At 40.3% G+C, this 26,647-nt stretch overlaps 1 protein-coding gene and 1 long non-coding RNA gene across 2 annotated transcripts in view; one reads left to right on the top strand and one right to left on the bottom strand.

Annotated features, from left to right (window-relative positions):
• Positions 1–8,045, top strand: part of LOC113990043 — a 271,781-nt gene extending 263,736 nt beyond the window's left edge. Inside the window, exon 6 of the long non-coding RNA XR_005563807.1 lies at positions 7,933–8,045. This is a non-coding gene — a long non-coding RNA (uncharacterized LOC113990043). The remainder of the gene's footprint in view (positions 1–7,932) is intronic.
• Positions 1–26,647, bottom strand: part of TECRL (trans-2,3-enoyl-CoA reductase like) — a 62,430-nt gene that overhangs the window by 4,194 nt on the left and 31,589 nt on the right. Inside the window, exons 3-8 of the mRNA XM_027725065.2 lie at positions 23,710–23,754; positions 22,094–22,197; positions 10,045–10,160; positions 7,915–8,020; positions 6,152–6,224; positions 3,583–3,626 (exon numbers count right to left, since the gene is read on the bottom strand). Coding sequence (XP_027580866.2) covers positions 3,583–3,626; positions 6,152–6,224; positions 7,915–8,020; positions 10,045–10,160; positions 22,094–22,197; positions 23,710–23,754 — 488 coding nt within the window. The remainder of the gene's footprint in view (positions 1–3,582; positions 3,627–6,151; positions 6,225–7,914; positions 8,021–10,044; positions 10,161–22,093; positions 22,198–23,709; positions 23,755–26,647) is intronic.

The raw sequence follows: 26,647 nt of genomic DNA, 5'->3' as shown, positions 1-26,647 counted from the left end.
TGCCTAAAATGCTGTGGTAACTGTGTTGCAGTGCATAAGCAGAATCCCCCCACTACAACTCAAGTCTCTGTATCCAGAAAATATGTACTCTGAAATGCAGCCTGTGATCTTTGTGAAACACACGAGTGTCTAATGAGCACCGTGGATGCAGCCTGGGGTGAAAGCCCCTGGTTCAGCCACTGCAGAGCTCAGTCCAGGCAGGCCTTCAGCATGGGCCACATGCTTTGCTCTGGGGAGACCAGGGAGACTCTCTGGGTCTAAGGAATTCAGCGAGATGCTTTTCTTGATTTATTTTGGGTTTAATCCAGGCTGCAAAAAAGCAGGTGAAAAGCACTGGCTTTGCAAAGATGTTGTGAGTAAGGTGCCTATCCTCCTCCTACACACACTTTCAAAGGCGTTCAGCATAACACGAAGGAAAAAAATAGGGCGAAGAAAAAGGCAGTGGTTCTCTGAAGGGCAGACTGGTGGAATGGATAGTAGTCAGGAATCGATAAATGAACGGAGCCAGTATTATTACTGGTTCTGCAACTCTCTGGCTTTTGCGTTTTCAGCCCTAACCGACCTCTCAAGCTTGGTCGTTAATATTTAAATGTTTTAAATCTTTGGAAGAGGCATCGTGTCTCCCCATTTGGTTTTACAGCATGTAGTAGTAGATGATTTCAGATTTTCTTGAGGCTTTCAGTACTTCCTCAGTTACAACTCCTGAAGAATCAAACCCAATATTTACCCATATTTAAAGTAGGAGCTGGTAGGAAAACCAGTTTCAATTCCTGAAAAAGAAGACCTGCCAGCACAACTATCTAATTTTATGTGTTTAATTTTTCCCTTGCTCTACGAAGAAAATCAAAATGCTGCATACATTTCAGACTGAATTGAACTCTCTTATTCATTTCTAGGTTTGAAGACTGATTTTTCCTCTCCAGTTGAAAAAATGCACTGTTAAAAAGTTCTGTTTTCTTATATCATTTGACATTCTAAATTTTGCAAGGCTGGAAAAAGTTTAAGAAATTAAATAAAAAGGAAAATGCTAAAATCTAGAGACGTTAAAAGCATAAAGTCCAAAAATTAATACAAAAAAAAAAAACCTTTAAACTTTAAAACTGAATTGTAAAACTAAGTAAAGCTAAATTGAAAGGTAAATTAAAACTAATTGAAAGAATATATAACTTCATTTTATATTGAAATGTGCCGTTATCTGAAAGAACATTGTAGATAGCATTGCTGAAAAATTTTCCCCCTTTAGACAGAGGTTTTTGTGGGGTTTATTTGGAAAGTTTAAATCAGGTCTATTAGCAAAACTGTTATTTTGCATGGATATGTAGTTATGGTTCAAATCTTGCTGTTCTTTTATGTTTTTTTAATTACAACTACCTGATGGTCATCTGTTATAACTACCAGACGCAAAACAATAAATAGCCAGAAAAGGAAATTCTATTATAAAATACCATATCCAAAGCTATAACTCTAGCCATAGCAATAGAAGTAATTTTAATTTACATACTTCCCATTATCAGCTAGGAACATGATTTTTTTTCTGATTACTATTATTTCAAAGAAAAAGGTTTTGTAGCTAAAAGTGGTTTTGTGAAACACTATACATACTGAAATGTGCGATGCCCATACTATTGTGGAGCAGGAGATATTCACAAACTATAGTTAACCCCTACTAATTCTATAATCAATTCTAAGTAAAACAAGCAAAGGGCATTTCTGCAGGGTTTTTTATTGACTTACCTTTGACTCTGCAGCTGCCTTCTGCTGTAATTAACTCTTATGTCCCTCTCTAGAAATGTGACTGTTAATGTTCTACATTGAGAAGTAGTGCTAAATGTAAGCTAGTCCTTAGTGTCTCAGATATAAAATATGGGGCAGTGGGGAACATCAACAGAAAAGCTTACCGTATTTACAATTATAAAATATTTAAGTCTACATATATACTTTTTATATTCCATGTGCAGCCCATGAGAAAAACATCCCTGCAAAGCTTAGACTCATTTCTCTAAATGTGACAATCTTTCAGAAGGGCCTGCAGACACACTTCATATTACTCAGTACTGTTGTTTACGGCAGCTGCAGATGTATACACTTAAATCAGAATATGTAATAAACACAAGGTTTAAAAGAGGGTAAGAAAAAGAAATCCTCCAAATATTTTATTCATATGTTTTAGAAACTTGTGAAAACAGCTTCAAATTATTTTATTTTGTTTGTTGGTGTTTTAAAATCATCGTCTGGGAATCTGCCAGCACAGGATCTGAAAGGGAAAGGCTTTGAGTTTCCATGGGTAGGGAGTTCTCAAGAGAGCTGTAAGAACTGAGACCACAGACCAGGTGCTGATGCAGATCTGAAGGGGATCGTCATATTTTATATCAAACAACCCTGACAGGACTCATCCCTTTGCTTAATGGCAGCAGTTTCCCTAAAAGCTATAGCAGGGCATGTTACATTGAGGCAAGGAAGGATGTTTCAATAGAAAAGGAGGCTTTTTCTATGTAGAGACTTTGACGAGGACTAGTTTTTCTGGTAGCACTGGATATTCAGCAGTTTTCTTGTTTTCAAATAACCCCTGAGCTTGGGAAGAGTACAGAGAGCAAGGTTCTGGGCACACTACTGCCCACCACTGCCACAACCTCCTGTCCCTGATGTACGGGGTTATTGTTTTCAGCTGTAGAGCCTCATGGAGCGTGTGAACTTCTTCGTATGTGTATCTTGCTTGTCTTTGCTATACCTTATTAGGGTTTGAAAAGCTGAGAACTGCATGGCCAGCCCCAGAAACAAACACTGCCAAAACTGTGATCTTTAAGGGTCCCAATTTACAAAAGCATTTCAATATTGCTAAAGGAGTTTTTGAATGCTTTTCTGAGTAGTGTTTGCCTGAAAGAGCCTAGACTTGTTAATGTCCCATCTTCCTGTTTTACTTCTGGAAACTGATCTGTATCTGACTTTCAAAGAAGCTGACTGTTTTGGATACTAACCCATGCTTGCTTGGGTAAGTCATCACCCAGCAGTTCCAAGTAAAATGCCCTCAGAGGACAGGAAGAATTTACATTTCCATGTGAGAAGTGACTAAGCTTCTGTCTCACTGTGCAATTACGTTCATTCAAACATCAGTCTCAGCCGTCCTTCGTCAGCTGCACTTTCCCTTGGCTTAAGCCACTTTGGCAGAGTTTGTTTTTATTGTTTTTTATTGTTTAGCTGTTGAGGTGAAGTTATTCAGGGTACGCTGAACTATTGCAAAGCCTGTTTAGGATGTAATTCTTCAATGTTTTCAAAACCATAAGTTTCAATCTGCCTAAATAATTGTGTTTTAACACAATTATCAGTAGTAATAATGCTGCTGATGTCCTCATGGCTCTCCGATACAGTACTTCACATTAACCTCTGTATACATAAGTAGTAGCAGAAGACCTCCTGACTGAGAAACCTGTGAAACCTAAATCCCATCAAAGGAACAGGGCTGTGGGCATGGTCATATATACATATATGTATATACACAAATGCATAACAGTATTACTGCATATTACTAAATTGTGATTTACTCCTTTTCCACAGTCATTAATAAAACTTCATTTTTGTACGTACCAGAAAAGCAAGGGCAGCATAAGAAACTTGTCTGTGGCCAAATGCTAGAAAACAGAATGAAATGATAAATTGCATTTTACGGTATGCACATGGTTTGCTATGGGTGAAATTAATCTAGTGCTGAGGAGCAGAAATACTTCTTTCCTGACAGGCTCAGCAGAAAGATTGGATATTATCACACAATATGAAGACAATACAAATAGTAACAGCACTCTAGAAATGCCAGTCTCTTCACCACTGATCTCAAGTCAGGTTTCACCTAATGTTTTTTACTTATTTGCCATCTTCATCTATCCAATTGTTTTATCAAAGCAGCTGGTGGTGGTAAATTGAAAAGGCAAAAAGAGTAAAGAGAAATAAAGGTCAGTGGCAGAACCAGGCCAAGAATCACAGCCTTATCCATAGGCCTTTCTATCCCCATGAGCAGAGAACCCAATACATAAGCTATCTGTAAGGTACAACATACGCAGTTATTTTTCCCAAGAATGCCAAGGCAGTGGTATTGTTAAAAAAAAAAAAAGATTTATTTCAAATGCAAGTACCACTTTTTAATGATGCTGCACATACCTGGCACCCAGGGGAAAAAAGGCAATGCCCTGCCTTCTCCAATGCTTTTTGTATCTTTTCTCTCTCCTTCCCCACCCTCTGTGGCCAGAGGAGGCCTTGTACATGTCTGCAAACTTGTTATCACTCAGCATACAAGGGAGATAGATAGCTTGCTCACAGCCTCTCCCTGCAACTTCCTCTGAAATGCAGAAGGAAGGAAGCAAAAACCATCTAACCTGTTTGAGAAGGCATTTTACAGTCTTCCTAAGCGAAATCGAGTTCTAGCTTTCTGTCACAAATTCTTCCAAAATTGTACCTATCCCTACATCATCTACTACCTTTTTTTTTTTTTTAAGTAGTGAGTCAATAGTGAGGCTTTACTACATAGCTACAATATGCTTCAGTCTCACCATGCAAGAAATATATTTAGCCTTTGTAAATTTTACCTGTCATTTGCCTGCCTTCTCCTCTTTGCTCTTGTCCCCAGACCAGTGTAGGGCTCTACCATGTTCATCTCCAAAGGTTTGCAGTTCTCAAGTAAACCTTGCTCACAGATGATGGACACAAACCATATGTATATACCTCATCTCCCTGACCAAGTCTCATCAAGCATTTACTTTTGAGAACCCTTTTTTTCTGGCTGGCACATGACTCCTCAGTGACGCCAAGGGCACGTGCTAAAAGGCCTCCTTGGAACCACCAGCACATGTCAACTTCTGAGCATGTAGCTGCTAAGCAGATGTTCTTCATAGGCCCTTTGTCAGCCTGGCTTAACTTACCACTCCTGTGGTAAATTCTGCAACTATCCTGCCTTTCCTTGCTGGACTCCAGACCAGTGATTGCTGGAAAGGGCTGTGGAGGTTACCTGTTCCTGCATCCAAAATAAACCATCAGTGTTTTACTGATTCCACTAACCATGTCAGAGGGCTGGCGATCTCCATCATTAGACCCAAATACCTATAACTGTCATTTTAAGGCAGTGGTAAGCAATTGGAAATATTTCTTCTAAAAGCTTTATCTTCTGTATCTTGAACAAATGATTTCCTCAATAAAGAAGCTGAACCTACTGATTTGATAGCCCAGACCGCTAAAAACTGTGTCTAGGGAGTTTTCTATATTGTCTGCAGCTTTGTTGTTAAAGCCACAGCAAATTCAACTGTCTTTCAATGAATCACATAGTTTTGAAACAGAACTTCTGTGCTGTTTTGAAAGAAAAGCGTCATGTACAAGAATTTTTTTATTGAGAAAACTTAGCAATTTACCTGAGTGTAAATAAAAATGACAAAGCAACTGCTTTGTTCCCAAAGCTCATAGATAAATCTAATATACAAAGGAAAAGAAAGACTATGGTGTAGCGAGGGAAGTAAAACAGCAAAAAATAAAACTGAAGCCAATAATGCTCAAAAGAAGCAAAGGCTCAAAGAGTAAAAAAAAGTCATGAAGATACAGCAGTGCAACAATCAAATATGATTAGAGGAAACAAAATGATGAATGAAACCTGAAAGTTCAAAAGATAGGATCTTTTGGTTATCAGCAGTATGGGATGGATTTTTACTGTTTTCTCACAACAACAACAACAACAAAAAAAAAAAAAAAAAAAAAAAAAAGAAAAAGAAAATCCTAATTTTCATGAAAAGGATGTATCTTTAGCAAATAAATATCTCCTCCAAGAAAATGCAGACAGTTCTAGTTTTCTCCTGTATTCTTAATACAAATGTTGTGAAGAGGAGCAAAATTTCTGTGTTTTTTCCACTTGGCCAATGTTTCCTCCACTTGGCCGATGTTTCCAGTTGATAAGACTGGAAAGTGATTGCCCATTATTGAACAGGCACATACATTTGGTGGCACAAGCAGAGGTACCTCCAACATAAGAATCTTCCTTCTGACAGGGTGTAAAGGCTATTTTCTGCTAGATTAGTCATATGATCTCATGTGGGACCATCTATTCATTTTGGAGGACTTGAGGTTACATGCCAAAAACTTTTTAAAACCAAGGTCAGATTTGTGTTCTACTCATACATACATGGTGGAGTATACCGTGGGTGGTTGATGTAGTAGGCGATCCAGGATGTGAATCCCCAGTAAAAGGCACAGCCCTGGAACAGACAAAACAAGATAATCTTTTTGAAAGGGCAATAAGCAAGTACAAACTGGAACTTTATAAACATAAATTCCAGTAAGTGCAAAACCCAGATGACCATTGAAAGACTTTGCAGTGGCTTTGTGAGTCTCAGAATAAATGTCTTTTTTAATATGCTGTGAAGCTAGGGGAAAAGGAAAAAAAGGACACAACATAGGTTTTTTTTATTATTATTATTGTGTTAAATGTGTTTTATGTCTGTTGTGGGAATTGGGGTTTGTTTTCTTATTCTTTGATTCTACTGCTGAAGAGCACATTTCTCTAAGTTGTACTATTAAAGGTCTGGGGATGGTTAACACAGCTGAGCTGTTACTGTACCTTAAATTCAGCATTTCCAAGCAAGATAGAGCTAGACAAACAGAATGTTAAACCAGACAAAACAATAAGGATTAAAAGTGAATAAGCCTGGTTTAACCCTGTCAAAAAAATAAGGAACATCCTTCCTATAAACATATTTGGCCTACACACTACATCTACTCCCATAAATTGCACCCCATTTTATCATCTTGCTGAAAAACAGCACCCCAACTGCCTTTGCTTGGTGATTGAAGCCATGGGCTTAGTAAAGCCCAAGCAGAGATAATGTGATTATGTTCTTGATCTGTGTAGGAGTCACTGCTCCCATCCTTTCTGCAAGAGTAAACCAAAATCCACCAACCAAACAATCAAAACCACCCCGGAGACTGGATAAAACTTTTCTGTGTGTCTAAGTTAAGGATCCCATGCTCAGTAGCTGTTGAAGAAGAACAGTGTGCTAGGACTGGGTGCAGTTCCATGCCATAAATAGGGCTGCAAGTCAGGCTGTCTCTTTTTAATCTTTTTATGCAATGTCACTGTGGTACACAATGGGATAACAGTAACTCTGGGTCTTTAACTCTCACATACATGAGTCACTCTGGTTTCAAAGCCATTTGGTTTATTTAGCTTATACATCTCTATATGTGCATCTCATTAGCTCCTTTCTGACTGGAATTGAGTCAAGCCCCTTATCATGACCATATGTTTATTTCCTTTACTAAAACCCTAAATGTTTTCAAAACATTTAAAAGGAATGTCTTTAAGTCACATTGAATTGGGGTGGGGGCGTGATACAAAGTGACCGAGATAGAGTGTGTGAAATAAAAGAAAGGAAAGCGTATGAGTAATGACACACAGTGGACATTCGGGAGGCTTTGGGAGACAGAAGACTAGGCCAGCTCAGTATTGTCCTGCCTGAGGCCTCCATCTATAGAAGGAGAATTTTTTTTTCTACTTGTAATTTGATTTTTGCTTCCTAATGCGAGGCCTGGCTCTCTCTCTGTATTTATGTTGCACAGAGGTAGTAGTGCATGATTTCTATCAACATTGCTAGATGTTGCAGCAGCAGCTCTCATAGTAAAATAGGATTCAGTCTCAAAAATATCCTGGACATGACAATCAGCCCCTTGGGTGGATGAGTCAAAGTGGACATTGACATGCAGGAACTAAAATGGACATCAATTTTAATTCATGTCCTTGGGGACATGGCCCTGAAATTTTCCTGTGTCTGTATTTAGACTAAACATGGTTCTTGGAACTACAAAATAAATTTTTATTTCCCTATCTCCTTCCAAGGACTCTTTGATATGAGAATATTCTCTTACACAAAATGATAAACATATTGGTACCTTTATCATATTTTTCAGAGGAGTGTGCCCTTCTGAAAACTTGTGAACAAATAATGTCTCCAGAAGATGTCTGATGTAGTGTAAACAGTGACAGAAGCAGGCCAAGCTGGAAGTAAAAAAAAAGAAAGGAAATTGAGGTAAGTGAAAGATTACTTTTTATTACTTCACAGTTAATGTCATGAAAGGAATAAGAACTAATATTCCAAAACTGCAGTCACATTGAAATAGTGGGATTTAAGTTATTGTGTTAATTGAAGCATCTGGAACCAAAGATTAATGGAATCATTTTCAATGTTATACAAAGTTGCTTGCATTTTGCAGGGAAGCAACTTATTTTTTACTAGCCTTGAATTAGAAAGAGCTCCTCGAGCTCTGAATGTGATACATAGCCCTAAAAGACATTTAGACAGGACAGCTGTGTATACAACCAGGAGTCTGACATGCTTTTCAAAAAGAAGTCTCCCATGTTTTAAGGCCACCTTAATGCTCCTGTAGGATGTGTCTGACATTTAAAAACATTTTGAATATCTTCTGAATGGTTTCCTTGTCCTTTGCCTACTCAAGTAGCTGCATGGAGGTAGTTTGTATTTCATTTCCTTGTGGACGCAAAATGGGATTTTTTTGCAAAGTTAATCCATTCTGATGGCTTTTTCGTTGCCTGTTATAAAGAAATGAGGTAATTGTGGTAGAAATTATTATACTGATTCTCTTTTGAGGACGATTATGAAACAATAACAGGCATTGCTGATTTGCTTCCGAGAATGAGTTGCAGCTCATAGTGATTGAGTTTCTGAAACAAATGTCAAGAGTGATTCCTGATGGCATTTTATCTTGGTTACATTTACCACACTACCATAGCCCATCTTTCTGCAAACCAATTATAAGACATAAATGAAAAGTGGTTTTCAGCATGTAAAATCTCAAATACTTTTATTATGCATCTTGTATGGAAGCCAGAGTCAAAGATTAAACAATTTCAAAGTGATTAAACCAGAGAGAGTTGAGCTAAAAAATTTTCAAACAATTAATGACTTATCCAAAGCCTGGAGCAAACTTTCAGCTTTGCTGGGAATTTTAAAATGAATTTGGCTTAGGATGGGGACCTCAGATGAACCCATTAAGGAGTGGTCACTGGAAGGATTCTGTACACTCCTTGCCCACATAAAAGAAGGTAAAGGTGTTTCTGGTTCTTCCGTGCTCTCCCTTTAAGCATATGAGCAAGAGAAGGAAGACAAACATCTTGCAGCTCTGGATTTGAATTCAATTCTCTGTTCTAATTCCCAGCTCCACTAACCCCCTTAATGTCTCTCCAAGTGTCTATTCCTCCATCTGCAAAAGGTATTATTACTCACTATGTTTCTCTGCTGTATACTAGTTTCCTTGATTCTGCAATCATAGTGTGGAAAAAGTGCTGTGGGAGAGCTGTACAGTCCTTTGAGCTTTCTAGTTCCCTGTGTGCCCTCCAACAAGTAGTCCAACTTACACAGATGACAGGCTTTCCTTGGTCACATTTTACCCTTCTGACAGGCACTAACCACCCAGAATGGGGCCAATTGCACTGAAGGGAAGTTCCTTAAGTGTGAAAGTTCCCAGCCTTCCTGGTGCATTATACCACCATCCTGTGGAGATGCCCCTTTAGAATTTCTTGACCTGACTCGTGACATGCACACCTGCTGAATTTCCTCCTTCTTCTGCCTAGGTGAGCGCTGGTGTGGGGGTAGTTATCCTCTGTGCTGGATGCTGATGCTACTCATCTCATAAGCAGGAATGTGCTATAAATAGACTGGGAGTGGGACACCTGAAGTCTTGTCCTCTCTTCTCTGTCAAGCTTGACTTTGGTTTACTACCCACTGTTTTTATTATTTCACCTTCTGTTCAGGCTTTGTGTCTAGAGTGCAAACTATTTGGAGGAAATACTGCATCTCCCATGGTGACCATTGCAACTGGGATCCCGTTTTTGGTCAGGCTTATGAGTTCTGCTAAAATGCCAAACTGTCCCTGGTAAGAATTGAATCTTAAACCAGGCATGAAGCCCCATACTCTGTGTAACCTCCTCCACTCTGGAAGTGCAGTCTCCATCCCTCTGGCTCCTCATGCTTCAGGAAAGTTGTTCACACAAGTGTCACTTACTGAACCACCGGGTGGCGGAAGTTCTTCCTACTTTCCACTTGATCATAAATAGTTGAGAGGCGAATATAAAAGAGCAGATATATTAGAAGAGGTCCAGTGTATTCTGTTAGAAAAAACTAGAAATGAAAAATAAAATAACTGTATCAGAGTAGAAAATTGTACCAGTAAAGGTATGAGAAAAAGAATACCCCTATCCACAACCCTATTCATCCTTCAAATGGCATTTTGGCTTCATTTTGAGGACTTAAATGACACATTGAGGTTTTTTCTGCTATCTCTTTAGCAAAGGAGTAAAATCCATCTAGGAAGTGTGAGAGAGGTTTCTGTGTAGAAAATTAACCCAGTCAGGAATGCTTCATGGAAGGTGGTCAAAACCATATTTATCTCCTCTTTATATTTTTGGCTGTGACATCAAAAGCCCATTTGGAATCAAAATAGCACTGAAAACCGAGGTCCAAAAGCTGAAGGCGGCTTGCTTTCTGCCAGAGTTTTTTGCAATTAAGTGCTAAGTCAGTTAAAAGGCAACCAAGCATGACAGAAACAAACATAGCCTCAACTCCTGCTTGCTAGCAGAGTCATCTGGAAGGGAGGGATCATTGGTCGAAATTTGGTGTTGGGTGGAAGAGCAGGACCAGCCTGCCTGGTGCATGGTGCTTTGAGCTTTTGTTCAGTGACTGAGTGGTACTCCGCCTGAGCAGACTTATATACAAGTAAATTACCCTGTTGTGATGAAAGTAAAGCAGGAAAAATTCATTTCATCTTCCCACTGTCACCCTTGCTAGACACCGAGAGCTGAGAGAAGGGGCAGGAAGAGAAGGCGGAGTCATAGAGCTTCCATGAGCCTCCTTCAGTTTTAAGTCCTGGCTTTGGTTTGGTACAGTCTGTATTGTGTTTTGTTGGGGAACACTCTTAGGCCACAAACAGCTGGAGGAAGTAAAACAAGGTTAGAGTGATGTGAGGTCAGGATTTGATCATCTGTCCCCACTGGAATTAATCTCAGAATAAAATGGAAGCGGTATAGTCCTGCACGTTTACAAGCACTGGCAAATCATAACTCAAGTGCATAGTATTGCTTAAGGGGTACAGATTTATAATTAATTGGCCATTTGGCTTTAAAGTGGCTATTCACACTGCTACGGAATTGTAATGAATAAATACCTGTGGCTTAAGGAAGCAACACTGCATTTAGACTACCTGTCTCAAAATTAGTATTTGGCCCCCCAGGAGGCTGTTCTTCTAATTGCTCTTCAGAAGAGCATTGGAGAAGAAAGGTTTTCCTGCAGAAACATCCTGCAATTAGGTTCCCTTCATTTGGGACCCCCAGTACTATTTCTTTTCTTCTGTTATAGGGGGAAACTTTTTGAAATTTTAGCCTTTCATAGCAGGACTGTCTCCAAAAGGAACAGATTGAAGTGTTCTCTACCAATATTTTCTTTTGTTCCATGTGACATCATGACTTCTGTGCTCCATTTAGACTCTGCATGATCCCCAGAGCAGGTGTGTGTGTAAAAACATTTAATCTAGGAGAGTCTAAGAGCATATTGTTGTGGAATACTCCACAATTAAGGGCTTATTAGTGTTTTGTCCTAATAGCAGTTGTATAGGTCTGTTCCTAACTGTGAGCCCACGGTGTTAGGCACTCTGCAAACCCTGTAAGAGATGGCCTCCACTTTTAAAATTTGATACACTAAATATAAACAGTGGTGGTATAGAGGACAGAGGTGCAGAAAATATGACCTGGGCAGGTCAGTGTAAAAGCTTGGAATGAGCTGCTTTCTTCAGCGTAGCTTTTTCTGTCATCCATGAGTTGCACCACAAAATACATCCGTAACTGCCAGCTTTTATCATCTGTTTGGCACAAGCATATTACAAAGCTGCCAGGAAGAGTTTGGCAGGACTTAGCACCAAGTTGTGCTTATTTGTCACTGCACCAAGTGTTCCCCCCTTGCCCCTTGACTGATTTCAGATGCTGAAAGAAAGAAACTTTCAAAATCCAGTCTCTATTTAACAGCCAAAGCGACCAAGCACATAATACCTGAATCCCTGTGATGAGGTTTGTTGTAGGAGGGGGAAATGCAGGGTGTCTCATCAGAGGAATTCAGAGAAGCAGCTCTTGAGTTGGGGTTTGTGGAGGTGAGCAGCACCAGCATGCTCAAGGTGCTTCACAGAGACACCTGTTATGGCTGGGGACAGGGTTCAGTCTTGTCTGTGTGTCGATCACATCTGACACAAAGTGTTAATCAACAAGGTGGAGGAAGGTGGTCCAGGGTCAGCCATGAGATTGGCAATCAGAGTAGGTACTGTCTGGCAGGCAGGACTATATTTGCCTTTGTCATAACTGTGCCACACTGCTGGAACATAGTTAAGATCGGTAACATTCTGTTTTAGAGGATGAGGTTCAATTTTTTGTAGTGGCTTTTGTTGTATTTTATTTTATTTTGCTTGAGTTTCACACTGTTTCCTTCTGTTGCATCTCCCATGCTGCAACCACTGCTCTAGTTCTCTGGCCCACTGATTTTAAATTCATCAGAAATGAAAAATGAGTTCCAGAAAGCCAGCAGAGAAACTCTGCTAAAAATTCCCATGAGTTCAAGCAAGTGAAAGGGAAAGCAGTCTTAAATTAACACAACATTACAATAATTTCAACCCATTGGCAATCAAGGGCAAGCACCATTTTTTGAACTATTGATTCTCAATGAGTGTATTCAATTAAGCCTATCTAATATCTTCAGACTCATCCTACAGATGACTAATTGGGGAGTTATTTGTTGTGTCAAGGATCAGTTCAACCTATCACTTTTATAGGTGTTCAAAATTACTAATTCCTGCTGACATGTCCTGCAAAAATAATAATCACATTTTAAACTAAAGCATGAAAATAATAACACTGTAGGTTGTTGTTTCTGAGCAAAAGAAATACCACTTCATTTAAAAAAGTGATCATTTAAAGCATAGAGCAGTTTTATTCTGTAGAAACATTAAAAAAAAATACTTTTTCTTTACCATCTTGTGGTCCTACCTAGATTATTTTGATGTATTTGGTGCAACCAAATATGGTAGTCCATAATAAACACAAAGATCTTTTCCTGGAGGAGCATTATGTTTCTGTAACAGTGAGCATAGGTCAATAGAATTTAACTTTTGGGCTTATCATTAACTCTCCGAAGAGAGAAAAGAGGATCTTTTTTCCACATCTGCACAGTTTATTTCATAGCATGCAGAGTGTCCAGTTCTCTTCCCTTCCTTCTCCCCTCTCCACTGTCTGGCATTATATACTCTATATACCTCTCATTCTCAGTAGCATAGAGAAAGTGTTCTTGAATCAAAGTATTCTTGAGTCAAAACTCTCACAAGCATGAGCTCCATACAGGGTGATAAACTCAAGGTTCTTTAACTTTCTCAATTATCAATCAGGTCCACGGGGATCTGAGTCAGTAACACATAAACTGGAAATATCTACTACATAAACAACAAAACTGAGATCTGAAACGTGCCCAAAGAGAGCAAAGATAGGATTTTCCATCGTTGAACAGAAGATGGGACAAATGGTAAAATGGTAAAACAATACACAATAGCTAATCTGCAAACCAGCAAGGCATCTCATCTTACATGAGCTAGATTGTACCTGCTTCTTTTATCTCTGTTCAGCTGATCATGCCAGTAACATCTTGCTGAACCGAGTTACAGCCAGGTCAAGAATTAAAATCCCAGACCATATAGGGCAGAGAGTTTATCTAGGGAGGCACGAATGGAGCAGAGGTGAAAAGAGTTTTTCAAAGTTATTTGAGGGAAGGTGAGGTGATTTTTTGGCTGGTAGGGGTAGCTGACATTACCCCAACAGGTCTACTGAAGGGAATTGAAAGGATTTTGATTTGGTTAATAGTACCGTGTGTATTGGTTGCAAAAAGGCAGAAAAGGACAAAAGGAAGCTATAAACAGAGGCAATGGAGAGAAGGGAATCTGAAAAAATTCCAACAGAATCTTCATAAATGAACAGCCCACATATTTGTATCTTCACGAGGGCATCAGCTAATTCCTCTCTGTAATGTTTATGACATGCCCTTTCTGTAATATCACACAACACACCCTATCTTATTGCCTCTTGGCATAGTCTCACATTATCTCATTTATGACAAGCAGCAGAGCTGAGGAAAGGCCGAACAGCCTCTTCCACACTGATCCCTTCCTGCAGCTCTTTCCATGCCATGTAGGGGCAGTTTCCTAGTTCATTGGTACTGGTTGTGATGTTTTCCGCTGTCCATGGGATGTCTGGGTTCAAGCAGGGAAGCAGAGAGTGCGGGATGAGGATAATACCCTCAACCAAGACAATGACTTTGGGTCACTGTCTGTAGCTCTCAGCACAGCAAGAGATACAAAACAGCTCAAACGTGTCCTGGGTAACTCTGATGGAAAAGCAGCTGTAGTTTATAAATTATCTAATGGACAGGGCTTAGTTTCTCTGATAAATATGAGACAAAGGCACTAGATGCAGGTCTGAGCCAAGGTCAGACTGAGGCAGTACATACAGCACAAAGAGGAGAATCTACTGATATCAAAAAAACAGACCATTACTATGTATGAGTGTACAGAGCGCAGCTTCTGAGAAACCCAAGAGATCAGGCAGTTGAATCCGCCCAAGTCCCCAGATCACATTAAACTTAACATCTAACTACCTTAGACTCCTTTTACAATCCCAGCCCTGAGTACTGTTGAGCTAATGATCATTAAGAAATGTTATTAATTTCTAGACTAATTTCTGCTTCATAGGCTTTGTTACCTCATTAAAGGCCATACTGTTACCTGGGGATGATAATGGCATAATTTTAGCGCCATCTCTAAATCTTCACCTTTGTAAAAGTTTCATATTTTCATGTTTGTAAAAATCCATGGCAACAGCAATTTTGTCTCAGATAATACAATTCTTAAGGGCTGCTTGAATATTCAATGACTTTTTGTTCCCGTTCTCATGTAATCCATTCTGCAAAACTTAAATAGTGCATGCAGGGGCACCTGAAACTTCCCTTGTCTGGGCAGACTCTGCAGTGACTTGGTGTCTATGAGTATTTCAGGCTGCAGCTCAATATTTACTGCAAATACCAGAAATAGGGATGGATTTGCTGTAGGATTTTATAGGCAAATTGCAGCTGACTCAGGACAGCTGGGGAGTGAACAGTGATGGACCCTGTTTGTCCCTGAGTCAGACCTATGCTTGCTCTGTGGAAAAAGGGAGGTGAAATCCCAGCTTCCTCCTGTCTCTTTTCTTAAGACTGAGCTGTCTGAAACCTTGGCATCAGACCACTTCATACTATGGTCAAAATTCTTCCCTGAGACCACAAGCCATTTCATGTTTCTTACTCAAAATGGAAAATTACTGCAAAATAATGAATGTTGTTCTTATGTACAGATATGTATACGTGTTGTATATGTTTGTACTTATGAATATTCAGCAAAACACTCAAGTTCTGTTTGTAACCAAACACCAATGTGAGTTCAGATGTGCTGCCAAACCTTTACAGGGCTTTGACAGCATTTTGAAATCTACCATATAATGTGCATCATTTTAAAATGTATATTTATCATCTGCTATTTAGATACATAAATGAAATAGTACTTTTTAACACCTGGTTATTATAAATAACCTCATCTAGTTCTTCAGAGTGCTTTTCATCCAGAAGCCTCAAAGCACTTTGGAAAGAGAAAAATACTGTTATTTTCTTGCCACAGATCTGGGAAATGAAATACGGAGAAATTCAGTGACTTGTCAAGGGCATCAGACAAAGGTGGACAAAGAATGACAAAAGGGCCTCTCAAACACTAGTTCAGTCTCTGGTTCACTCTCTTGAACACTGCTTCACTCTATGGTTCACTCTCCTCTTTGTGGTCTCCTTACACTCTGTATGGGGTTGGTCAAAATTCCCCATATAAAATAATTTTGCCAGACTTACACATTCTAGAAGGACTAGAACTGCTAAAATTTGCATAGATTGACAAAATGTCAACCTCCTTAGTTACTCTGAATACAATCAGGAAAGCATCTACACTTATCAGCGGAATACATCAAGTAGTTCTTTGTTCCTTAAGTCGCAGGAAGGGTTTAAGCATAAGGTTGTGCATAACTGAAAGAAACAGCTTGTTCTGTTTATGCTTTGTGAATTCCCTCTACCTTCTTTTTGCACTGGAAGTGGTAAAAACTCAAGGGTATTCCTATAAACACTTAGGCATACGTTCTTTCAGCCTGCTGTGCTCAATGGCAACTAAAACATTCACCCCTCAAAATTAATTTTTCTAGTAGCTCCCTAATTCCCTTTGGCACCCGAAAAATGGACCTACTGACATGGTTCATCACGAGCTAGTGGCTTTTGTTGCTGAGACCAAGAGAAATTGTTGCAGCACGGTTTGCATTATTAGAAGCAGCATCTGAGGAATCCAAATCAGCCAGCTGGGCAGTTTCAGAGGTCTCCCCTTCCCTTATCTGTTGACTTCATGCTCTCACTGGGCAGTAATAAAAAGCCAAAAGTGTATGTGGCCCAAGCAAAGGCACAAACAATATAAAAACATGGCAAGAAATCAGGCAAATGCAAGCTGTTCTCTCCTGATAATCCTGGAGGTTGAAAAATATTAGACTTAATTAAATGAAAAATAAGTCCAATTTTGTGTGTGTAGTTTGCCTTTGTGAAAGGTCACAGTGTTTCGAAAGTCCATGGCTTTTGACTGGGATCAGCTCAAGACTCGTCCAGCTGTACCAAGGTAGAGCAACACTTACTGTGTGTTCAAGCAGAAACAAACCTCTGCCAAGTACAAACTGTTAGCTGTAAAATAGAGGTGCTTTGAATTACAAGTAATTGGAGTTGGAAAAGGTGCTGTCGAGGAAACAGTGAGTTCTTTTTTTCCTGACAATCATCTTCTATGAGCAAATTATCTATTGATCCAAGAGGTTTAGCAATGAAAAACCAGTTGGGGATTTTTCTCTCTTTGGCACTTTGTCGTAGCCACTCTTAAGCCACCCACAGATTTACACAGAATCACATGTTCTGTTTACTTGGCACTGCTGCAAAGTTTTTTCAGGTACCCACTATTCCCTAAAAGTGTTATTGAATTTGTAGGGTCCTATTCCCACAACTAACTGTGAATTGGCCACAAAATATTCAAACCCTCATACGTATCTGCTGAGAATTATAGTCAGTGACATTCTCTGATACATCCTACAGATCCTCAGTTCCCTCTCTTACCTGGATCCCAAATTCCTTTCTAAATTATGATCATATCAGTTTTCTTACATTTATCATCTTTATACTGGCTCACTAGTTTTCTGGGACTCCCAGTCCTCACACTCCTTCAGATTTCTCAGATCCTCTCTTTTTTCTATTGTAATTGTCTGTACTTTTATATTCCATTGACAGGTTATAAACCTTTACTGAAGTCTCTTCTTCTGTTCACAAATTAGGGAAAATATCTTAAGTTGTTCCCCATGGGGAGCACAAAGCTGACCTCATTATAGAGAAGGTGGAGAAAATGAGTCTGCAGCAGTTTGGCTGCCTCTTTTCCAAACCCATCCATATGCAAATTGCTTCCTATCACAGTCATCCCACAGACTTCATGGGATTGTTCCACATTTACAGGACCAACTCACTGTGTTTGACAGTCAGAAAAAAACTGCTCCTCCTGTATTCACCACCCACCCACACCCACAGGACAGAAAAACTTTGGCACACTGGCACTGTGTGAGTAAGAGAAGAGAACCACGGTGACTGAAACACTGCCTTCCCCTTGAGAGAACAGGCACATCTCATTATTGCACTTCCCCACTGTGTGTACCTGCTATACATAATCATACAGCTTCAAACACAGATCTCTTGGCTTCCTGTTCATTTTCCACAATGTCTAACTTGGTGATAAATTTGCCTGCCAGCCAGGAGGGAACAGATTAATTAGCAAAAAATGTGGGGTTTCAGACTTCAAAGATGCTCTTGGGTTTAAATAAGTATTAATCTCCACATTGCTAAATTGAGTAGAGTTTTTTTCATTGGGAAATTTGAAATGGAGCAGTTCTGCTGCCAGCTGTACTATTTTAAGGCCCTCAAGAGTCAAAGTGTTTAAGCAGTCCCTAATCTGAAATCAAAGTTACAAAAAATATTTGCTGAAGTACTGTGTTTCAGGGTTAATCTTCTGAAATTCACAGACTTGTAGGTAAAATATATTTTCTACAATTCTGTGCTGTTTTCTTAGTTCTATTTGGATGCTTCTGGTAGCCGGCCCAGGTGGCAACAGGTCAACAGAAGCTGATAAATCAAAAATTGCAATCACTGCTCAAATGAGGAAGGCTTTAGCAGAAGTGTGAATTTGAGGATGAAGAATGGAGTTTTTTCTTCCTTTTGACTACAACAGCAGTGTGCATTATTAGTAATAAAACACCAGCCATGTGTTTTACTATGCTGCATTGCAATGTATAAAAATTGCAATGTCTGTCAAAAATGCTTAGGCCCAAAATTGAACAGAGGTTAAAAATACAACCCATCACTCCAGTGGTAGGAATTTCAAGCACCCCTGGGGTAAAATATTTGCAAGGCCTTATAGAAAAGATCTGTAAACTCATATCCCATCAGTATCTCTGCAACATCAGTCAGGAAACCTCAACTGGACCCTCCAGGTAGGGTAAAGGAATTGGTAAGTCTTGTGCAGAAGTAAATTATGTGTTTCTGGAAATAGTTGATATAAATAAGGCAGAGTAGAGCGAGAGTTCTAACAAAATCGATGATACTAAGAAACAGGTTTTGTTTTGTCCCTGAATTGTGTTCTGCAAATCAGCCCTGAGGGTCTCCTTTCTTCTAAAAGAGCCAACTGAGGCTAGATGTCTACTGAAATTATCCCAGAAAAGGATCACATTCTCAAAAGAGAGTGACAAATAATTATTCCAGCGGCAGAGAACTGCAAATCCCTCACCCCAGTTTGTCCTCTCTTCTCCATCAGAGAAACACAGTCTCTAGGAGTTGCTGAAAACTGGTCAACCAATCTCAAAGCTGTGGAGCAACCTGAGCCCAGGGGATGTCTGGCCTTTCACAGCACAAAACACCAAAAATATTTTGATCATTGTGCACCCTGTTTTAAGAAGGTTGAGGAAAAGGAGGAAACATCCTTCCTACAACGTGTCAGCCTCTCACAGAGGACCTAAGTAGACGAGAGAGCAAACTCTTGAGCCACCAAGGTGGAGCGTGACAAGGACTGTAAATCAGAGATTGTGGGTGCTCCAAAAGGGAAGCTGAGGTTTCTTGATTCAGAAGACTGCTACTAGACTTATCGAGACCCAAATTCTGTCTGGGAATAGACCTTTTATTTTACCACTCTCTTGGAAAGGGCACTGCTCCAAGGAGGTAGAGGTGGAGGTCAGTACTATTTTCCCCTTTCCACAAGTCATTGTCTGGCTGTAAATTCCCAGCATTGGGGGGTCTTAGTGTTCTTGATCCTCAAGTGGGATCTCCAATGAGGTGACAGAGCCCCAGAAGACCCACCTCTGTGATTAGTGTTCCCCTAGACAGATCCATACCCAAAGCATTGACTTCTGGAGCCACCAGCATGTCTCCATGTGCCTCTGTATCTATTTTTGGAGCCCAGAGCTGAATGTGGCCCTTTGTACCTTAGCTATCCTTTTGCTGACGAGATAAGAATATTTTCATTCTGCACCTTGTTTATTTAAATGTCAACCCTTTAAATCAGAAACATCCTTCTCTGTATGCATAAATCTGATAGAGTATCAAGGGGAATGGGAGAATGGGAGCTCTAAGCATAGTAAAAATGGCAGTAAAACTACACATACTGTTTACAAATGCATTCTTAATTGCTATTGTTAGAATACAATCTTCTATGAACTTTTTCTCTCTTGTTACAGACTAGTTATAACATAAAAATCTCCTGGCTGTTTAAATGATGTGGCTAGGAAGAAGATTTCTTTCACTAAGAATGGAGACAATTTAGAATATGGAGCAGAATGGGAAAACATGAATATTCAGAAACTCATGGAGTCAACTTTTTGCATGCAGATTAAATCATAAAAAAAATGCCACTGCCTGCAGTATCAACTCCTGGTCATAACTGCACTATTTATAATGGGATATTAAGCTTTAGTTATGTTACTGTCTTAGGCTACATAAACCACCAGGAAAAGAGAGAATAAATAAGGGTTTTGCAGATTACTTAATTGTAGCAAACAGAAAGCTGCACTAATCACAATTTTGCTTTGCAAGGAAATTCCATGGTTGAGAAGTGGTGGGATGGATTCAGGGGGGAAACAGGACTGGCATTAATCAGTGTGGCCCCAGTAGGCTATTAATCAGGGTGGGGCAAAGCCTTGGCAACTCGCAGACCTCCACTGAAATAGGTAGGTGTCAAAGGCTATAGCTCCACTGAAGTAAACTGCCTGTCACCACCTGGGGATTTGGGTCCTATTGGAACTGGGAAGGATGGATACAGGTCATGTTCTTCTTCAAAGGGGCTAAAGCCTGTCAGAATTTGTGCTGATTAGGGCAATCTGCTTCCTTGGAGAGGGGAAATGTAGGTGAGCTTGAGCGGGTGAGATGGATATATGACCTTACAGAACTGATCCAGAGGCTGACGTCCCAAGGTCAAGGGCAGCTCGGGCAGTAACACTTTAAGTGTACCTTCCAAAAGATAAGGAACTGTAAATTAGCATGCTTACTCCAAGTGTCTTGTAGTAATTCTTCCTAGCCCATAGTGACCTGTTGGAGAGATGAACAGGAACTATCACCTGTGAGCTGCTCAAAGATCTGACGCTCACAAGCTTCATCCATATAGGCACTGCCAAGGAAGGACAGTGGCTTGTCAGTGGGTCTTGTAGTCCCCCTGCATGAGCAGGGTGGGATCTGTGTGCTGCCTGAGCTAAGAATTTAATAAGTTGGCCAACAGCCATGATACCAGTTAAGGAAAACTCACTTGCTTCATTAAAGGAATTGAAAGCAACTGGTGGTATGTTTTCCATTGCTATGAATAGTCTTGTCAGTGTTTTAATGGCTTTCAGAAACAGTAGTTCTGTCTTACTCATGTTTCTCACTGCAGAAATTGGGAGTCTCATTACCCAATATACAGATATGGGCTATGTCTTACCCCAGGTAGTGCAGTACATGCAAACTACAGCAAAAGCTGGGTCAGTCTAGTAGTGAAACTACTTTCAGCTCCACCACATATGCCTGATGCAGGACACTGGAAAAGTCTCTTCATCTCCCATTCCTTCACTGTCCTTTCAAATACTTCTACTGTCTTCTGTCTTTGGGCTGTGAATGCATTGAATCCTTCTCTTCTTCCTTTCCCAGAGGAGCCTGTAAGGTTAGAGTTCCCCACAACCCCATTTGAGTGGAATGTGCTACCTCTCTCCTACCACCCTGACCTTCCAACTGTGGTCTTCATATTGATCATATACTGTATTCTGAAAGTTACTTACAGGAAAATAACTGAAGTCAGACTGAGACCATGCCTACCTAGAGCATAACACAGATATTGTTGCTCATGGCAAATACTTTTGTTTTAGAAAGAGATTCAAAAGTTGTGACTCCTGAGCCTGGCTGGACATCTTCTGCCTGGAATCCTTAACCTCTCTATCAGAACTGTGCTTTGGGTGAACAAAGAGAAAGATATTTTCATCCAATAATTTTCCCACATTAGTAACAGGATTACTAGAAATCCATTTTTTCTTTGTAATATCCTTCCACTTTCAAAGCTGAGGAGTCTTGCAGCAAATTAATATATTTGGCTGCAGGTTCTGCACAGGCATATAAACCCTAGATAAGCTAAAACTGTTTTTTAAAATTGATTTTTTTTCTCAGGCAATATTTTTATGTCCACCTTCTAATCTTTAATTGGATGCCAGAGTTAGCATATTGATAATTTAGCTCACTGTCCATTTAATTCTGTTTTGACTGCTGATAAGTAATTACACCATTTTACATAGGGAAAGACTGGCTGGGGAAGTTGGAGTAATTTGATGCAAAAACACATTGTACATTAAGACATATCCTGTTGATTGTTACAAGGACATACTTACTGTGGTCCAACCGACCTGCTGACCCAGGTCTGTAAAATACAGTGTAATGATGGAGGAAACAGCAAGACTTTGAATGTTAATTGAATCCTTCAAAAAGGGCCCATCTGCAATGACAAAAAAGGAAGAGGAGATGGCATGAACAACAGGTATCCTCTCAGAGATTCAGCACAATGCATAGACTGCCCTGATAATGGCCCAGGTGTCGGCCCAGCTTGTATTCTGATTTATTTTGGTGACGTGGTACTTATTCTCCAGGTTAACAACTTAGAGCACTTCTGTGAGAGTTATTCTCATCTCATTTTAACAAAAGCATCAGGCTGACATGACACTGGGCAGCAATGCGTGGCAATTGTATGATGCTATCTCTGTTAATCTAACCCATTAGAGACATGCCAAGCAATCACACAGACAACTCCGTAGAGCACTCTTTGTTCTGTCTTGCAAGACTAATGGCAAAGTCGATGTTATGCAGCATCTCCCTCACTGAAGTATTTTGCTGAAACATTCACATCCTCAGGCTATTTCACAATAGGTGGCACTTCATGATGAATGCAACTTCTTGGGCAAAGGCCCACTGTTCAAGATTTCTTTGTAAGCTCTGACCTAGGCAGACCAGGTGTATGTGAGCACTACATTATTTTTCCCAGCATTCTGAGTCATCTGCTTCCAGTCATGGAATCATAGAATCATAGAATCATAGAATCATTCAATCAGCCAGGTTGGAAGGGACCTTCGAGATCATCAAGTCCAACCCTTGATCCACTACCACTGTGGTTACTAGACCATGGCACTAAGTGCCACACCCAGTCTCTTTTTAAAAATCTCTAGGGACGGAGAATCCACTACTTCCCTGAGCAGCCCATTCCAATGTCTGACCACCCTCTCTGTAAAGAAATTTTTTCTAATATCTAACATAAGCCTCCCCTAGGTCCTAATGGACCTAGAGTGTACAGACAGAGAGATAAAATGGCAATATCTGGTTCTCTTTTGTTCTATGGGGGCAGGGAGCTGGATATTAGGAAACTCCAACAGCCACTGGCTTGGGATGTTGTCATGGCTGCAACACCTCTTTGCTCTTTTCTGCTTTATGCGTTGCGTCTCCCTTTCAATTCATTTGTTGACTGTTTACATCAGCAAGGATTCTAAATTCCATCAGCTGCTGAGCCCTCATTTTCTATGGCTTTGAAATTCAACATGTCCACAGACCAAATACCACACAGCCCGTGGCAGCCTTATCTCCCACTGCCATGTCCACCAAGAACTTATGTACCGGCACAAAAAAATAGGCTGCCTCCTGCAGGCAGCTGCATCTTCTGATGAGGCTGTAAGCAAGTATTAAAATAGATCATGCATTAAGTGAGAGAAGTGAGCAAATGCGTTTAAAACTGCCTTGTCTTCCTTATTTGATCATATACTGTATCCTGAAACATTATGAAAAACATTAGATTCCTTTATTAATGAGAAGACTAATAAGTTAATAATTGATATCTGTTAATGAAAATGTGCTAACAGTTCACCCAATAACATGTATAGAGAGAGCAATACTGTTAGAAGGAGAATCTGCCAGAGGATTAGTAATACATTAGGTGGCTGTATTCAACCATATGAATACTTACTGCGTTCTAGTTGCAGGCCAACACGGGAAGGGTACCACTGGGGACCTGTTCCAATCACAAAGCGTGGCTGTTAATTTCATGGTGAAGGATCTAATTTTCTCTCAGTTGGGTTTTTTTTCAGCTGATAGCTACAAATGTGAGATGGAGAAAAACCCCACCTTTCTTTCAGTCTTAGCTCTACAAGGAGAATACAAGAGAGCTGGAGGAACACTTAATATACACGTTAGAGCATAAGTCCCTTCTCCCTTCTTAAGTGTTGTAAGGGTCAATCTCAGTGCTGAATGCTCCATCAGCACATGAAAAATAGACCTGTATGTGCACCACTGGGAAGTATAAAGAGGACCCTGTTTATTATCATATTTGCCAAAACTCAGTACTAAATGTGTCAGCCTTGTCCCTCCTTCTAAAATGGTGCTTGTGCTACAGTCTGGTCCAAAGGGGGTGATGTTTCCCATTCAGGAATATAAAACCTGACTAGGGATATGCAGCTTGTATTCATTCTTAATCATGGATTAATCAGGGAAATAAAGATACAAAAAGTAGAGGCAAATGGGTAGCTAATACTGAGTTATACATAACTTCCATGATACCCTCAACTTAAGGATGTTACCTAAAAGTAGATTTTTAAATGCACTAAAGGTCACCCTCAAATGCACGATAGCCCTTGGCAGTGGTTCTTGGATGCCCTTTGATGATTTTGGACCAGTTTGGTCTAACTGGTACAGTTCAAATTGTTAACTTGGCCAGCTCTTTGTAGTGCCTGTAGTGCCCCTACAGCTGTGCTGATGAATGGACAAAATAAACACTCCTCCTTTGCACCACAAACACACGTAACTTCGCTTAACCCATTCACACTCTTCAGTTTGCTGTTGAAGGATTTTAGGGCTGACCTGGCACATTTCTGGTCTGATCTGAGGCAGTCTGGGGAGACCTTACACAGCCCATGGTGTTGACTGAGATTTGTGGGCAGCAAAGACTGTCAGAGGAAGGCAAGGGAACTGCTGCAGTATTACCACCCTCATCCATTTCTACCACATTTGCCTTCATTTCCTTTGACACACCTGAGGACAGTTGATAGCCTGAAGGAATTATAGAATCACAGAATATTCTTAGTTGGAGGGGATCCACAAGGATTATCAAGTCCAACTCTTAAGTGAATGGCCTGTACAGGTATCAAACCTGCAACCCTGGTGCTGTTAGACTTGCTTTGTCTTTTCATTTCAAAGTCTGAGTGAAATTGGTCAAATATAGCCATGGTTTTCTTTAGACCTATCTTACAATTCTTAGTGATCCTGTATTTAAGATACCAGTATTTTCATATCTTCAACAAATGGAAAAAAATTGTTCACAGTGACTGTGATCAAACGCGGGAACATTTGCCCTGAGCAGCTGTGGGATCTACTTCCCTGGCAGTAGTCAGGCCTCAGCTGGGGATGACCATGAGCAGTCTTACAGGACTAGAAAGTTGGCCTTGCTCTGAGATGGAACCTGGACCAGACGAGCTCTGGAGGTTGCTTCTACCATAACTTGTGTCAGGATAACCAGAATAGCTGGAGAGCTTGTTCACCCACCAGCTGCCAGCTGGAGGGGAAGAGGAGCTGTTCAAAGTGTGCACTGTGCAGTGACATCCAGTACACTCTCATTTCAAAAGCACTTGGTCTTTCATCAGCAAGAACAGGCATTAGATGAACCCATGAACCAGGGCTAATAGCAGGAGGTGAGACATCCGTCAAGTAAGTTGCAAATATTTTTTGAAGGTACCACAACAATCCATGGCTATTAAAGATAACAAAGGGAAGATAGAGAAGGAGCAGCTGTCTGACTTGTCAAGGAAGATATGATTTGCTCCAGGACAGCAGATATCAATAGTTATTTGGGAGCCTGAAATGCAATGTATTTGTGTTAAATTGGAATCTTCCCCCCTTCGTATTACAGTATGTTTCAATAAAAGTCAATTTACCTGATCCTGTGGCAATGTGCTTTTAGGTATGGCTCATAATCTTCACAAGGGCAAACAGAGGTTGTGCGTTTAAGCACGTCATCCCACATTTCCAGTCCTTTAGCCTCAGTACACCATTATGTTCAAACATACTCAAAGATTTAGATAGATAGAAGTGTGCCTTTGCCATTGCTTGTCTGCAGTGACCTTGTTATCACACCAAAGTGTCTCTCTGGTTTCCAGACCATGCTTGGCATGCTGTGTGTATTTTGCTGGAGTGACCTGGAGTTATCTGTTCCTTCCCATCTCTTACTGTGGGATGGGGGGACACTAGCTAATGTCAAGTGGAAATGCTAAACAGAGGGGGAGACAGAATCAAAACACATTTCTATGTTGGTTTGAGTCTGAACACAAAAGTTTCCCACTCTCGGTCTTTACTAGCAGCAGAATAGCAAGGCTGTTCCCAAGTCTTAGCTGCCGAGGGTCCTGCAAAAACCAGCGTTGCTTTTGGGGGAGAAGTGTGACCTCCACAAGGAGTCTGCTCTCCCAGCTTGATAAGACTCATTTCAGATAGGAAACCCCAAACATTCCTAGGCATCCTGCTCACCACTTGATGGTGGTCAGCCAAAGGGCCCCTGGCCTCACTTGTCACCATTTACTTGCCTTCCTCCTGTGACTATTTTCCACAGGGATCCTCCAGAGATCTCACTAGGACAGCTCTGTGTTGCTACTTGGCAATGTGAGAAGTCATTCCAATACAGCCTGACTCTGACAGACACATATTCATCTCATTCCTATAGGAGAAAAGCTCTCTTTAAATAGTGAAAAGAAGTCAAACAGAGTAACTAATTATCGCTTGTATTAATTCTTGCTACTGCCTGTCAGAACAAGGGGTTGATGGCTCTCTTGGATATCTAGAGCCAGTACTGTCTGACAGATTAGCTTCACCTGCCATCAGCAGGAGTTCGAAAGTGCATGTGGAGAGTGCCTGCTCCCAGA

The sequence above is a fragment of the Pipra filicauda genome, unplaced genomic scaffold (genome assembly GCF_003945595.2).
Source record: "Pipra filicauda isolate LSUMZ 115617 unplaced genomic scaffold, ASM394559v2 scaffold252_size1811890_pilon, whole genome shotgun sequence".
Lineage (NCBI taxonomy): Eukaryota > Metazoa > Chordata > Aves > Passeriformes > Pipridae > Pipra > Pipra filicauda.
This window is presented reverse-complemented; position numbering and strand designations above follow the sequence as displayed.